Source organism: Hylobates moloch, unplaced genomic scaffold (genome assembly GCF_009828535.3).
Source record: "Hylobates moloch isolate HMO894 unplaced genomic scaffold, HMol_V3 SCAFFOLD_12, whole genome shotgun sequence".
Lineage (NCBI taxonomy): Eukaryota > Metazoa > Chordata > Mammalia > Primates > Hylobatidae > Hylobates > Hylobates moloch.
Window position 1 is genome coordinate 58,904,006 of NW_026652287.1, and position 16,248 is coordinate 58,920,253.

The window sequence follows — 16,248 nt, forward strand, 5'->3', positions numbered from 1 at the left end:
GTTCATAATTTAGATTGATATATTTCTTTTATTCCTCTTCTTCCCTAATTCACTAGGAACTGAATCAAGCGGTCAGAAATATTTTTTTGAGTTGTCAAAAATCACTAAATGGATTTCTGACAGCTCAAAAAAATATTGACAGTTCCTTATGCTGAATGATTCACAAGGCCCCATTAACCACTACCCCCAGATCTATTTTTAGCCACATATAATTCATTACTTTTGAAGCTGTTAAAAACAATATTTAAAAGAAGGGAAAAAAGGGTTTTATGTCAGTCCAATTTTTTTCCCTTTTTTTTTTAACTGGAGGAGGAATGTTTAAGGCTTTTTTTTTTTATTGTTTTAGGTTTGTGATCGGGGTGGTTTCTTTTTTATTGTTGTTTAGAGCCTTTTTTTTTTTTTAAGTCTATTTTCAGTTCTTTCAACTACCTACGTAGGACCATAGTCCCTGCCAGGAATCCATGCATCAGAAAAGATCAAAACCTGGCATGTTCATGAGCTCATTATTATTGAAATGAGCTCATATTACCCCTATTAATGTTCCCATCTTCCTATCAGTAATGAAGGAAGGCTGCCTGGCTCGAGGAAGTTTGCCCGATGGTATCCTTTCACACCAGGCGAGGTTGAATGGGAAGCCAACATCAGGGAGCCTGCCGGGTCTTGAAACCCTTTTATCTCTGGGCGGCAAGCTCTTAGGAACTTCTCACCTTTTCCCAAAACAGCAGCACATGACACACACCTGACATTTCCCCACTATGTGCAAACCAGGTTGCCGATTCCACCTTTCAGGCTTTGGGCAGCAGACCCTGGGATGTAAGCTGTGCCCCCCACCCCCCGCCTCTTTCATGGGGTTTGGGGACCCTCATGCCAGCCAAGCTTAAAGGCTTCCTTGTTGCTTCTGCAGCAGAGGGTTCAGGCCTCTTGTTCCGCCTTCCACTCCTGGGAAGATGCTGAAACTGACTCTGGCCACCAGCCGCCTCTTTTTAGAGAGTGTGAGTTCTGCATTCCGTTTGGCCCCATTTCTTCTGCCTCCTCTTGCTTTAGTTTGGAAGTAGGCAGGAAAAGACCCTCCCCGGCTCTTGCATTTGCTTGGGGGTGAGGCCACTGCCCTCTTGCCTCTAGGATGGGCCTGACTCTGCCAGTTCTCATCTCACTCCCCCCATATCTGGCCCACCATAATTGCAGTCCTCTTCTTATTTTCTTGCGGGCGACTGTGGTATCCCAGAAGGTCCAGACATATTCATCCTTTCTAAAAGTTACAATCTAGGAGGAACACAAATCCAAATGGGCTGGTTTTTTTTTTCTTAAATAGTGTAATTCACTCTCTTTTTAGCATGGCAAGAAGCACAAGTGACATTTGTAAGCTTCAAACCCCCACTAGCTTCCCTTTGCAAGGGTAGAAGTGATATTGGCACAATGAATAAAATATTTCTATTGTTTAATCCTCCTTCTCTTCTTCACTTAAAGTAGGTATGGGTTTCTAAATTCGCCTACCAGGCTCATCACTATTTCTCCTTAAGTATCTGAGCTTTGTCAGACCAAAGCATCATTCCTAGATTTCTCATCTCAGATGGATAAAGTTCAGGTCTGGTTTTGTCTGGTTAGTAAACCTAAATCCCCACTGTCATGATTATAGAAACGGGCTTATAGGAGGAGCTAATGTTCCTGTGTTTCTTAAGGAAGAGCTCTGTTCTCAAGGGGTGTAAAAGTGTTTGAAGAAGCATCGGAAATACCTAGTTCAAATCATATAAACTCCCCACAGATCTCAGCAGCTCCTCCAACCCTTGCTGTTGATTTGGAAAAGGTGGCGTCTCATCCTAGTCTGTGGGTGATACTCATACTGCAGGCTGTACTTTCAGGATCTTCCGTCATTTCTGCATGCCTTCTTCCTAACTTTTAAAACTCTGGTCCTAAATTCCTTGGTGCTATAGAGCCGGGGTCCTGGCCAGTGTGCCCTGCCCATCCTAACAGCCAATGGATTCCTAACTCTGGTGCAGAAGGAGAGCCACCGAGGGGAGAAGCCGACCCAGCCAGTTGGGTGGGGAGAAGCCTGTTGCGTATGACAGTGTCGAGAGCTTCAGTGGGAATTTTCTAAAGCTCTTTCCACAGAGGACAGCACACTGCCTGTCAGAGACATATTACAACAATCCCAAGGAAGAGGTTAAGCCATCTTGGATTAAGCCAGAGGACAGGCATCTTTGCTTCCACAGTGGGTCAGATCCCACTAGGGGTCTGATTTCATTATAGGAAATCCCACTCCAATCAAATCCTTAGTTTCTTGAGGTGACTTCCAGTCTCCAGGCATGGGTCACATTTCTTTATTCTGTCAAAGAGCATAATGTACAAGGGTACTCCAGTGCCATCGGAGAATTTGGATGTGCCCTTGGTTTTGTTGGAATGTTTGACCTTGGTTTTGTGGTGGGACAGACTCCACATGAGTATTTAAAGGTGGAGAGAGGAAGACCAGAGCAGTGTTTGCATCCATGGACAAAGCAAGGCAGACAAGCCCAGTCTAGTCTGAGAAATGCTAATGCACTGTTGGGTCGGCACTTGGCTTGGAAGGGGCGGGCATCCCTGTGCACACAGCACCAAGGCTGGTTTGCACAGCACCCATGGGGCTCGCTGCATGGAACGGTTAAAGAGTGTGTTTCATCCGGGAGTTTGTGGATTTGGACAGCAACCAGGTCACCCTTACTCCTTGCCTTTCAAACCTAAGAGAGACGGCCAGGGTGTGGAGTTGTCATGTGCCAGGTCTCCCAATCAGGCTTTGCACTGTGTCCTTTGGTGGACCCAGGGGTAGGCAGGACAGAGAAGAATGAATGACGGACGAACGGGAAAGCAGGGAAAAGAGCACACTCCCCTTTGCCCCAAGGAGCTCTGCTCTGTAGTGACTGCCACTCAGGGAAGCCTGGCTGAACTGGGAGCATCTGTAAGCAGGCTGAGGGCAGGCACTGCGCTCACACCTACAATCCCAGCACTCTGGGAGGCTGAGGCAGGGGCGTCGCTTAAGCCCAGGAGTTCAAGGCCGCTGTGAGCTAGGATCATGACATTGCACTTGAGCCTGTGTGACACAGTGAGACCCCTTCTGTAAAATAAACATGAAATAAATATCAGCATGTTGATCGTGGGCACGAGGCCCTATGTGCAGTGGCTACCAGACCTAGTGACCCAGTGGGCCTGGGAGGAAGCAAGGGAGAATGCAAGCCCATTAACAGCAGTCGTCCTAACATCCCCAGCTTATCATCCTCAGGTTATGGGGCAACTGGCTTCCCCAACCCAAATTATACCTGAGACTATGGAATAAGGGTCTTCTGGCTTCCACATTAGTGAAATAATTGAGACCCCCCCTCCCAAGAATTCGGGCCCATTGAAACCTCAGCATAGGCAGTCGGAGAATATCTACGTTTTTTTTTTTTTTTTTGGAGACGGCGTTTTGCTCTGTTGCCCAGGCTGGAGTGCAGTGGCGCAATCTCGGCTCACTGCAACTTCTGCCTCCCGGGTTCAAGCGATTCTCCTGCCTCAGTCTCCTGAGTAGCTAGGATTACAGGTGCATGCCACCACACCTGGCTAATTTTGTATTTTTAGTAGAGACAGGGTTTCACCATGTTGGTCAGGCTGGTCTCGAACTTCTGACCTCAGGTGATCCACCCGCCTCAGCCTCCCAAAGTGCTGGGATTATAGGCATGAGCCACCGCGCCTGGCCAATACCTACACTTTTACCAGCTACTCAGTCTAAAGCAACAGGTAGCAAATATTTTCTTAAAAGACCAGAGAATAAAAGTGTTGGCTCACAGGCCACGGGGTGTCTGTGGCGACCACCCAACTCTGCTTTGGAAGTAGCACCACAGCTACCATAGACAATAGGAAAATGATGGCTGTGGTTGCGTTCTATTAGAACTTTAGGTACTGACACAGGCGATGCACTGGAATTGGCCCACAGGGTCTTAGTTGTTCAACCCAACAACTCCCTCTGGTAAAGAGGGATGTGTTCCCGTGGTCATCCCTAGAGAATGAATGGTGCAAACACTGGTCCTCTGTTATTCTACTGGACAGTGAGATGGTGACAGGAGACCCCTCATCATCAGTGGCAGGGCCCCATCCATTGTCTGGTAATGCCAAAGCCAGAGATGTGAGAGAGACTTCACAGTGGTAGAGGACTTGTCGACCCAGATGGGCTGGTGCCTTGTTTCTGGGAAGCCACACCTCTGTCTATGCATTAAAGACTTCCAGGAGAACACCCCGGCACAGTGCAACGCAGAGCTGCCCCCTCATAGCCAGCACACACAGAAGAAGAAGGGGGCAGTGGCTGTGTGTTGTCTCTGAAGCAAGCTTGCTCTGTGAAAGCCTGTTTCCTCACTGATGGAAGGAAGCGTAGGGATGAAATAGATGATAGAGAAAAGAGCTTGGATCAGTGCTTCTCAGTTGAGTTTGCATGACATTGCGGAGCTCAGCATCCACGTGAAACTGTTGCAAGGAAATGATGTCAGTGTGCAAACATCTTCGGGTCGCAATCGTCCCTTAAGCACGGCAGGTATCAACCTTACCTCCATCAGTGTTAGAGAGGCACGTTTCATTTCCTCGCTTCTGCCGTGGTGCATGGTTGATAGCTCTTTCTTGGTATGTAGGGAAGTTTGCTTTGGAGATGATTCTGGCAATTTTGTGATGACCTCCCATCCCAATGGTTACACCATTTCTGTGTCCACTCCATTCTCTTCCTGATACCAGGCAAGTGCTTGGGGGTAGGAAATGAGTCCTGCCCTGCCTCAGTCTTTGACCAAGAAACGGCAAAGTTCTGCAGTCAGTTAGAGACTTGGAAGGAGGCCATGGCTGGGGTATGAAATACACAGTGATGGCCGCATATGTGCAGACACCCTGAGTGCAGGCTGTGATACACAGTCTATGGCCATTGGTACATTTTTCATCTTGTGCAAGAGTCTGCAGTGTGGCCCAGAAGCCAGCAGGTTCTAATGAAGAAGGGAGGCGAAGGTAGGAAAATGGCATAGGAAGACAACCACAGACTTCCAATCTGCCGAGTGTGTGGGGAGTGCAGGCTGTACCCAGCCAGCACAAGAAGGCAATTGGCTTGAGGGTGGGGGAGACCTGGGGCATCTCCACTGCAAGATCTTTTTGTCTCTGCTGCTGCCTTACTTTATTCAAAGACAAATGTGCTCTCATGCCTCTTCCTTCTCTTTTTTTGTGAGCTGATTCTCACATGGATTGGCCTCAGAGACTATGGACAAAGCACACCTTTGTATTCACCTCCTTTGCCCAATTGGATAATTTACAGATTAGCTGTTGACCTCTACGGTCTGGCCTGCTCTCATTCGTACTGTGTGTCTGGGGCCTGACATTAGACCCCAGAAGGGAGGACCATTTGGCCTGCCTTGAAGTCCAAAGGCAGAACCTTGTGAGTTAATGCAAATCACCGCCCAGTTCTGCCCCTGCTGGCTGCCTCACAACCTGCTGCAGAGCTTTTCTATTTGACTCTGGAGGGACAAACACAGGCGATGTCCCCTGGGATCTCCTGCAGAAATCAGCACGTGGAGCGGGCTCTCCCCAGCCCTCATCCCGAGCCCTGCCGTGTGCACTGTGTCTGACGGAGAGACAGCCTCTCTGGATGGCAGCTCTCTCCAAACTCCAAAGGCATTCTTCTCCCGTTCTCCTTCCCTCTTTTTAAATTAAATGGGAATGCCACTGACGTGATGTCGTTTGCACTGCAGGATGACAGAACTGTTGTGTGAATACCATTGTATTTGCCAAATGGTCCACTTGTCATTTCAGAACAAACAAATGGATGGTGTCTGTAAGTCGGCAAACACTGGTGACATTTAGCCTTGTTTATGTTCCTTTCCTTTTGCTGCATATTTTTGGCTCCAAAAGCTACTGGCTGAATCAACAGGGCCTCTGAATCAGGAGAGAAGTCTGGTAGCATTAATTTTAGTTGCTTTGTCCATATTCTCTTCAGATTGCATGAATCCTACTGCTCAGGACCAAGCCTAGGTGAGAGGAGAGGGCAATCAACCTCTTTGGTTCAAAAAAAAAAAAAAGAAACATATATATATCTTTCCCCACCCCTGGTAATGACTTAAGATTGGGAGAGAGGAAGAGAGTATTGAGAGAAGAGAGTGTTGTCAGAACAGACACCCACATCACTGAGGAAATGTAAACTCTCCAATCAGACCCAGGCACCGCCATCTGAAATAGGAACGGTGTGAGCCCATCCATGTCTTAAGTGGGTGCAGATACCGTGGGTCTAAGCACTGGCGTCTACCTTTTTAGACTGCTGAATCAAAGCGCTGGTTGAAACTGACAACTATCTAGACACAGGCTACATCTTACCTGCTGAAGGCATCAGGTTTTTCTTTGCTTTTTTTTCTTTTTAATTTCAGACGTCGTGTGCAAAGCCTAGGTTTCAAATAAGCAGTAATTATCTCCTATTACTTAGTGCTGATCAACAGCACCTCTACGTCTAATTGCCAACCTGCCCTAATCATGTTGACTATTCTTGCTTTAGCCAGAGACAGAAGGACCAAATTTTATAAATTCCACTTTATTGTCATTATTCCATTAAATGATTAGGGGATGTGGCCTTGCCCTTGCTTTCAAATGCCTCTAGCCCTGATGGTTTCTGGATTATTTAATAAATCTGCACATTTTCTTGCAGGTAAGTGACACTCCCTGTCCTAGTCGGTCTATCTGGACTTGCCCTTGTCTGTTCGTGGTCCTCGGTGGTTATCTGCAGCTTGTTAATCGTGTAAAGTCAAGAGAAGAATGTATACACATATGTGTGTTGAATAAATAATTACTATTGGCATAGGTATGTGTATACACACGGCGCACAAATCTACAGTATATATAGCAGAGAATCAGAGGCTAAAAATATTACCCCATATGTTCCACTATTAGTCATGGATTGCAAAGGCTTAGTAACTTGAGCAGGAGAGAAAACTCCCTCAAAGTCATAAATCCTGAGTGACAACTGCTGGTGGATGACAGATCCCTTCACCTGTGGACAACCTGGCTGGGGGCGGGGGGCTGTTCCACCAGCTCACCTGAGCGTGTAGAGGTGGGTCCTGCAGTGGTCTCGTGGGTATTACTGCTTGTGTCTGATTGTCCTGTATTTTGTAACACTTTAGAAGAATACAGAAAAGTGCAGTAATTCTCTTTCTCCATAGTATTTAAGCAGAAATATTGCTAGTTTAATATTGTGTCAGGTCTTCCTATTAACCAGGAGCAGATGACAGTAAAATTTCAGTGAATAGCACCTTGACATCTACGACTTAAAAATGGTGATTGAAGCAAAATATGTAAACGTGTACGGGGTGATCGTGTGCTTTGGAACAGAGTATTGTTGAAGTCATTAGAAGATATATTAAGGTGTTCCTGGTAATGAAGGCATGTAAGTTATAATAATTGTAGCTTTCTGAATAAGTGTCAAACTATATCTTTAAGTGTGCTGTATGCTGAGTTACAAGTTAGGTCATTTATGAATGGAATGTAAAATAATACTAAAAATGCTTCAATAACTTATCTTGGTATTGCTAATAAAAAAAAAAAGCTGTGAAACATTAGTGCAGTTTGGAGTCATTATGTTAATTCATTCCGCAACACCCTCCTCACCCCCTGACATTCTTCTCTCTGTTGGAAGCCTCAACAGGACATTCAGGGAATGCCATTTACCGTGATTCTTGGGCTGTTTGCCTGGGCAGATCTTTGCATTTTTCTATCCACCCTTAGGTGGGCCCTGTGACAATTCATAAACATGCAAGTGGGAAAGGACCTTCCAATTTGGGTGGATGACTGTGGCGGGTCGGGGAGAGCCAGGCGACATGGGCCCGTTTCTCTGTACAAGTGACTTTTAGGTGTCTAGACCCCACAACTGCCCATGGGAACTGTGGCTGGGGTGGTGGGGGTGGGGGGTACTTGGGCACGGAGTATGCTGGCCATCATGCCCCATCCCAGATGTGGAAACGCTGACACCTAGCCTCCCTGCAGCAAATCTGAACATGTTATTTTCGTCCTGTGAAGGGGTAGTTTGTAATGAAGAGACTCAGCATTTGTGGAGGGGGAAATCTTTATGTTCTGCTGACCTTTTTGGGCTGTACCTGTGTTTGCTGTAACAGGCTTTTGCCTGTTCTTCCACTTTGCCTCTTGGTGGGGAGAGAGTGTGGGAAGGACCGATTTTGCTTTTTGCTTGTGTTGCTTGGTTTTGTGGTCCGTGAGCTGGACTTTAGGGTCCTGCCATTTTAACGGTGTTTCCAAGCTTCTTTGCTTGGGCGTGTTTTGTAAATTTCTAAATTCAGTGACCATCCCTGCCCCCTTGTCTAACTGATCCTTTTGGGGGGCTGGGGGTACGACACAATCTCAAGCCCCAAGTCCGTTCTTCACAACCCCAAATAAATAAAGTGCCTCTGTGTAACAAGGGAACAGAAACCCAGAAATGCTCATTGAACAACCCTGGCCTCCGCAACAGGACAATTGCATCACCCTAGCTGGTTGAAACATTTCTTCTGGTATTTCTCATAAAACCTTTTCAAGTGACTCTCACTCCAAAGACCACAGTATGGCATTAGGTTGTGTCTTATTTTAGGGAAGAGGTAAAAAGTGAGAGATTCGGAGTCTGAGAAGACGTGATAAAAGCTTCAAAGAGAAAATGTCGATTGTGAAGAAGGTTGTCAGATTTCCTGGTGGTCAGTGCCCACGACTGTTGCCTGATTCCCTTCATATGAAGCTGGGAGCACATACCATAGGTTCCTATGGAAACTGTGATGGATCCCTATATGCCTAGCAAAGGTAAAGTGAATGACCCTAACCTCCAGGCCCCAGGTCTGTGTGGCCACATTTAGGCAGGGCCAGTTTCCACTGCCAGTGTATATAGGCCAAGCCTTCACAAGAAGTAGGGCCCCAGGAGAGGTTTTTCTTTATTTGCAATGTCCCCAGTCTGAGGACCTGCCCCAAGGGGAATGGGGTGCACATCGAGGGAAAATTCCTCCAAGCCTTTTTCTCGGGGCTTCTGTCCAGGGCTGAGCACACTGTTCTGGCATTGCCGGTCATGTACACCCTGCTGCCCACTTCCTGCAAACCTGGGGCACCATAGCACCTGTGGGTTTTGCCAGTCCTCCTGGGATGGGGCCCAGAGGGGTATAGATGGTGTGTGGGGGGCTGGGCTTTGGAGGCAGAGGGAGTGCAAAGCCAGTGAGGGAGAGGCTGCTGAAGGGAACGGATCTTCCCAGCCCCTTGCCTTGACAGCCTGGAAGGCTCCCTGGAGCCTTGTATTCAGGCGTCTGCTGTTCTCTCTTCCTTTCCACAGGGGCCCAGTCCCCCTAACGGGATCTCCAAGCTGGAAGACTCGGAAGCATTTCCGTTTCTAAAGCAGGGGGTATTTCCTGAGTTGCTCCCTGGTGGAAACTTCTCAAGCTTAGACGAGGCCTTTGTGGATTCTCATTCTCCTATTTTTATGAAGCCAGCTCCGTCCTGCTCCCCATCTTCTCATTTCAGGGCACTCATGCCGTACACTCCGCCTGCTTCCCATCCACATCCTCCTCATCACCCCCATCCCTGGGTAACAACTTCCTTCTCACCAGTTGCGTGTTATTGGGAATATCCCGTCTTCTGCCTGCCAGGGAGCTGGGTGGATTCAGTTCTGTGGAATGAGCCAGTTTCATTTCACAACTCGGCAAGGGGGTCAGGAATTCTGTTTCCTGTGTGTTCCTTCCCCCTAAGCCACCTTCCATCCCCAAGTGGAATTATAACAAGCCCACCTTCCCCGTATACCACCATCCATCCCCACATGGGAATATAACAAGCCCACCTCCCCCATAAACCATCATCCATCCCTACGTGGATATATAACAAGTCCACCTCCCCTGTAAACCACCATCCATCCCCACGTGGGATTATAACAAGCCTACATTCCCCCAAGTCATCACCCATCCCCACATGGGATTATAACAAGCGCATGTCTCCTGTAAACCGCCATCCATCCCCGTGTGGAAATATAACAAGCCCACCTTGCCCCAAGCCACCACCCATCCACATGTGGGATTATAACAAGCCCCACCTGTTTGAATTCAGACCTGGAGCAAACATAAACATCATCTATTGGATCTACCCTCAGCCTGAGACCTGGACCCTTCCTAACATGAACACCCTGGTCTGGATAAGAAACCGCCCCCGCGCCCGCCCCATTGTATATGGAGCAGAGTTCCAAGGAGACATCTGTGACTTAAGATGAGAGAGGCCAAGGAAGGGCAGAGTGCCTTGCAGTAAGAGAGTCTTCAGATCCGCTTTTCTATTTACACATGTTCGGAAGTGTGTTTGCTTTGATGAGACTGTAGATATTCTGGTTGGAGAAAAAGAATCTAAATGTTGGGAGATGATTATTCCATAAGTATAGTCACTTTTTCTCAAAGAAACTTCCCGATGATTAAATTACATCCCCAAATCGGCAGCAGCGCATTGGCAATATTGTCTCTGCGTAAGCAGATTCTGCCTCTGGAGCAAGGGATGTGCATTTTCAAGGTTAAAGTTGGGGAACTCTGCACAGCTATTTCATTAGCAAAAATAGCCATTTGTGCATCCAGACATTGGCTGGCTTCACGAGGGGTTTGTCTTTCATGTTCTTTGTGGAGTTGTCCAGACACACCCATCTAATGGTAACTCACTGCTTACAAGGTTAAGTTTTCTTTTTGAACTTCTGTTATTGTCAAATTAACATAATATGCTCTCAATTATCCACATAAAAGGAGAAAGGCAACCAAGCGGGGAAAGCAAATTTGCAATTAATTTACCAAATTATTGCTCTTTTTATATGATGGACAAGTTGCTTTTTTCTTGAGTCAAGGGATTTGTCTGTCCTGGGAAGAGGGCTGGGGTTGACCATCAGGACAGGCCACTCCAGGGTGTGCCCTGCACCTGGGGAAGGGCTGAAGGTGGTTTTGCTGGGGTGCACAGTGGCCCCAGTGGATAATTAGGGACTCACACTAGGATTAGCTCTTTCTTGTCAAGTAGAGGGGTCGTTAGTCCTCTCAATCCCCTAAGACTTCCTTGGTGACCTAGTTGGGGTCTCCCTAGAGCAGATCCTGAGGTAAGGACCTGGATGCAGGCAGAAGATGTGGGAGGTGACCCAGGAAGCACGAGTGAGGGAGCAGGGAAGGGAGACAGAGAAGGCAGGTAAATCAACAAGCACAGGTGCACTCATGAGAGGGTCAGTACTGCAGGACCATGGGGGCTCAGCACTTTCGGGGGCCCTCTAAGGTACTGTATGGAGCTCCCCTTGGAACAGTCTCTTCAAGGATTGAAGGAGCGGGGGTATTTACACATCAGCTCTGCCTCTCCCAGCAGCTGAGGGTCCCTCCAGCCCACCTGATGGCCAACCATTCTTCCCGTAGTGAGAGAAAGCCCTCAGGCAGAAAGAAGCAAGGGGCCATTGGTATTGCCAGATAATCAGATAATCAGAACGGAAGGAATGAGAAACCAACAGCATCTGCTTCAAGTGAGAACACCCTCCTGGGTACCCTGTAGAAAGTCACAGACCTACCAGAGCCATGGATGAGAACAGATGTGCTGGTCATGGCTCCTGTGGGGAGGGAAGCGCATGGCCTCTCAGCTTAGGGGCCAGGTTACTGGAGGAAGGACTGGCAGGCTGGTCTGGGGGTCAACAGACCAAGCAATCATGTTCCAAGGAGCTTAGACAACTCACATGCCCTCTTTGGGCACCATTTTCCTCTCAGCCAAAGGAGGGAGCATTCCAGATGTCTGCTGCGGACCCTCCTAGGTCTTAAACTCTATAGTCTCCACCACCCTTTGCCAGTCCTCACTTTTCAGATGACTCCTCCGGACCCTGTCAGTCCTGGAGTCCCCATACCAGTAGGGCCTCTGGGGTGTGTTCTGGTTTCCCACAAGCTAAAGAGCATGCGGGCTTTCTATCTGGGCAAGGCCATCTGCCATTCCAGTGCACGGGCATATGAAACTTGCCTTATCCTGAAGATATTTCTATTAAATTAGAAGACGACCATTGAGGATTTTCTCTTTTAATTCTGGAAGTCTGTCAAAATAGAAAAAGAAAAGAAAAGAAAGGAGATAATGAAACTGGATTTTCAGCTCATGGAAGTGCAAGAAAAACCTGATTATGTGACTTTTTTCTCTCTTTTTCAACCTGTTGAGCTCACAGTTGAGCTTGAGAAGACTGTATTTTCTATGATGATCAGGTTGTCTTCGAGCACTTTACAAATGCTAATGTGTGAATCCAGGGAGTCCCTTTTGGCTATAAGTGCCTCCTGCTCCCTTTCAGTACACGTACCCATCACACTTAGAGGGTGGGAACCCAGGCACCAAGAGACGCGGACTCAGGCTCTCATCTTGCACTCACAGGGCACGGAAGCAGTTCACATTCACTTCCTTCTGTGCCTGTGACCGTTCCACTTTTCCAACCTGAGAATTCCCTTGGTCACTCAAAATCACTCTGGACTTGCAGGCCCGGGTAGTCTAGAACAGTACGCTCTATCTCTGTATGGGAAACCCTCAAGTCCTTGGCTTTTTGCTTTCAAATGGACATCTTGTCATAGGCATTTCTTAATCCAATTACCTCAGTATTATCATCCACCAAATGAGACACTCATGTATCCCTTAAGAAAATAAAGTGAATATGAAGAACTTGGAGGTTGTAGAGTCACCTTCATTTCAATTATTTTAGGCTTTCTGCAGCCATGTAGGCTCCAGGCAGAGCTTCGATGAAGACCCAGAACCCACTAAAACCCTGCCAAGTGGCTGGAGAATCTGGGCAGGTTATTATGAATCATGGCACCCCACCCTCATCCTTGCCAATTTGTACTCACTGCTGGAAGGCCTCTTTCTGGATGGCCCATCTGGGATTCTTCCCATCCCTGAGGTGAACACATCTGGAGGTCTGTTGGGGGACCCATGTGATAATTCAACAAGCCCATTCCTGCGATGGACAGACACACCCCCATTGGCTCCAACTGAGCTGTTTTCACTGTTTTGTAGTGGTAAAAAGTATTTACCATTAGGAAATTTTTAAAAATCATCTCTCGTGGCCAATCGGTGGCCCAGATTCTTGTATCAGTGGTTTTTGGTTTACATTAAGACTTTGGGCTCTACAACTGTCCTTTCTAAATGATACCCAGTAATTTAATTTTAAATCACAAAGGGAATTTTCTTGAGGCCTTTGAGGTAAATGCCCCTGCAAAGTGAATGATCCCCTCTAATTTGCACAGGTTAAATGCCTGGATGTCATGTTGGGGTGGTTTTGTGAAGTCCCCAGTTTTCTTTCGTGACAGTGGGTTTTGCAACAGGAGCTGTTGTGTGAGGTGGGTGATGGGACTGGGGTTTGCCAGGCAGGCTGACCTCGCATCCCAGAAGACACAGGAGGGAGAGGCGCTGGGTGTGACGGATGCTCCAGTGGTGGGAAGAGGGATTCCTAAGGGCCCCTTCCCCAGCCTGACAACCCCTGTGGATGAGCCCAAGGACAGGCTGGGGCCCACAGGCCTGGAACCTCCAGAGGGACACACACAATTCCCATCATGTCAAGGTGCCTCTGGGGTGGAACAGTGGGGAGGCCTAGCCCCAGGGGCCTGGGATGGGGGGGCCAAGGGAGAGGGAGAGTGTCACAGAGGACGGGAGGGCTAAGGGGACCAGAAAACAAGAGAGGGGTGAATGGCCGAAAGGAAGAGACATGCATGAAGATAGAGGGAGAGAAGTGCAAATGCAGTACAAAGAGAAGAAGGAGGAGGATTAAAGAGAACCTGGAGACCTGGGAAGATAAAATTAAATGAAAGAGTCGGGTGTGTTGGCTACTCAGGAGGCTGAGGCGGGAGGATCACTGGAGCCCAGGAGGTGGAGGCCAGACTGGGCAACACAGCAAGATCTAAAAAAAGAACAAAGGAAAGGAGAAGGTAAGAGAGAAAACAAGTAAGAAGAAAACAGAAGAGAAATGGTGGAGGTTGCATCTGGAGGAGAGGAAAGAGTGGAATAAATGGGTAAAGAGGAGAGAGAGAGAGAGAGAGAGAGAAGGCCAGCAGAAATGAAAAGAAATGATGCTGGCAGGGAAACTTTTCCAAAGCCTCCTGGGGCTGTAGGTGCCCAGGCTGATGGGATGGGCCATCTCACTGCTGGTGGTCCTGGTCGTCAGGCTGGGGAGAAGGGTGCTCAGTGGCTGTGGGTAGGGATGTTGGGGAGGCTTCGAGGGTCAGGGAGATCCCCAAGTGTAGCCCCCGGTGCTCGGGCTGGAGCTCCAGCAGCACCCCCTCCCGCTTGCTCCACTCCCACCGCCAGTTTCAGGAGGAAATGCTGCATCTTAATCAGAATTATTTACAAGATAATGGTCCATTGTTTGCACTGAGACAGATGTTGTCTGTGGGAACTTTGTGTTTTATGCTCTTTTCCCTGCTCTGCCTTCACTGGGTGCAGATGGGATGGAAGTAATGTGAGTTATAATTCCAAGGATTGGAAACGGGGAGACGCTCCACTCCTGCCTGGGCTCGGCGGGGCCACAGAGCTGGGCTGGCACTGGGTGGGCAGGGGTGGAGAACAGCCACTGTGGCTGCAGGGCTGTGATTAAGAAGGTCTTATTTCCTAGAGGGGCGGGTCCATGCCATTGCCTTGTCCGGGAAGAACTCTGATTAAGATGCACTTCTGTTTGTTGCGTTGAGAGGTCACCGCTGACATCTCAAACGAGGGTGGCCATCTGGTCCTCTTTTTGCCAAAAGGAAAGCTCAGCCCCTCTGGGGTGGGGACTGTGTAGACTCCTTTCCTTTTTTTTTTTTTTTTTTTAACTTATCAGAGAGCTTCCTCTTGGTCTTCTGGGGTCATTTAGGAAGCCAGATCTGGGCTTGTGACTCCCTGACCTCCTTCTTCAAGGGTGAGGTCGGCTGAGTGAATGACGGCCCCATCTACTTACCTGGGGAGAGAGCATGTTGCAGAGGAGGAAGGATGGGGTGATCTGGGGAGACTTGGCCTGCTACGGGACTTGTTCCGAGCCTTGCCCCGGTGTGGGCCCACCCTCCTGTGAAGCCCCCAGGCCAGCCAGGCTTTCAGCACTTCTGGACCCCAGCCACTTCTGCGTAACCAGATACCCTCTGTCATTATCAGAACCCATTTTATGAATGAGGAAACTGAGGCTAAGAGATGCTAGGCACCTTGCCCACAGTCTTTTTTCTTTTTAAAATTTTTTTCATGTTTATATCATTGCATGTGGTGAAGTTTGGACTTTTAGTGTACCCATCACCTGAATAATGAACGCTGTACACAACAGGTGATTTTTCAACCCTCACCCCCTCCCACGTCCCCACCTTCTGTCATTTCCAATGCCTGCTGTCCACTCTTGCTGTCATTTTCTACTCTTCTAGTGCCTCAGGTCATGACCTTCCCACTCCAGGGGGCCCCTCTGAGCCTCAGCTTGGCCAGCTGAACACCAGGTGTGAGGATAGCTGTTGCAGAGTCTGGGAGGGGAATTCCCTGACACACACACCTCCAATGCCAAGCACCGAACCTGATAGCCCATCTTATAGATGACATCAATCAGTGCAATCAGTGTCATCAACCGCATCACACCAGTCCTCCAAGACACAGCATTTATAACGTCAGGCCGTGACCACCAACAAACAGAAAACACAAAGTAATAAAATATCCCAGGTCACTCTTGGATGCTAAAATCAAGCAATCGTGGAATAAAGAAAGTCACTTTCAGGGCAACTATGTAAAATCAGTCCTGGCCTTTGGGCAGCCTAGAGGAGAACTCAGTCGGCCATGGCTCCTAACCCTGCCCCACACCCTGAGTGTCTATGAGGGGTCACCCAGAAATCAGTTACCACCGAGACGTTTTGTTCCATTCAAAAACCAGCCATGTGGGGGCATCCTGGGTCTGGGGCAGACGACTGCTTCCCCAAAATATCTCTATGCCCAGGGAACGGCTCCCTTTATCCCAGCAGCAGGATCTGGTCCTCCAAACTCACCCACTAACCTTCCAAGGAAGGTTGTAAATAATAAAGATTTCCTCTGTGGCAAGTCCTGTTCTAAGCTCCATACAGATGAGAGTGCAAATTAACTTCTTACATTTCATCCTCGTGAAAACCCAAGGATGTGGATGGAGTATGTATTATTCTCATTTTAAATATGGGGAAACTGAGGCACCGAGCAGCATCTTGTCACACCTAAGATCACTCAGCATGTAAACGACGGGGCTGAGATTCAGAGCTGAGCAATGGAGGTCCCTGGGAGTGGCCTCTCCGG

General features: G+C 48.2%; 1 protein-coding gene across 15 annotated transcripts in view; it reads left to right on the forward strand.

The window, feature by feature from the left end:
* The window catches only part of ZNF536 (zinc finger protein 536), a 493,271-nt gene that overhangs the window by 334,101 nt on the left and 142,922 nt on the right, over window positions 1-16,248 (forward strand). Inside the window, exon 5 of one of the 15 annotated variants that reach the window (XM_032170354.2) lies at window positions 6,665-7,568. The exons of the other annotated variants lie outside the window; for them this stretch is intronic. Coding sequence (XP_032026245.1) covers window positions 6,665-6,672 — 8 coding nt within the window. The 3' untranslated portion in view covers window positions 6,673-7,568. Of the gene's footprint in view, window positions 1-6,664; window positions 7,569-16,248 lie in introns of those variants that run through there. 15 annotated transcript variants of the gene reach the window in all.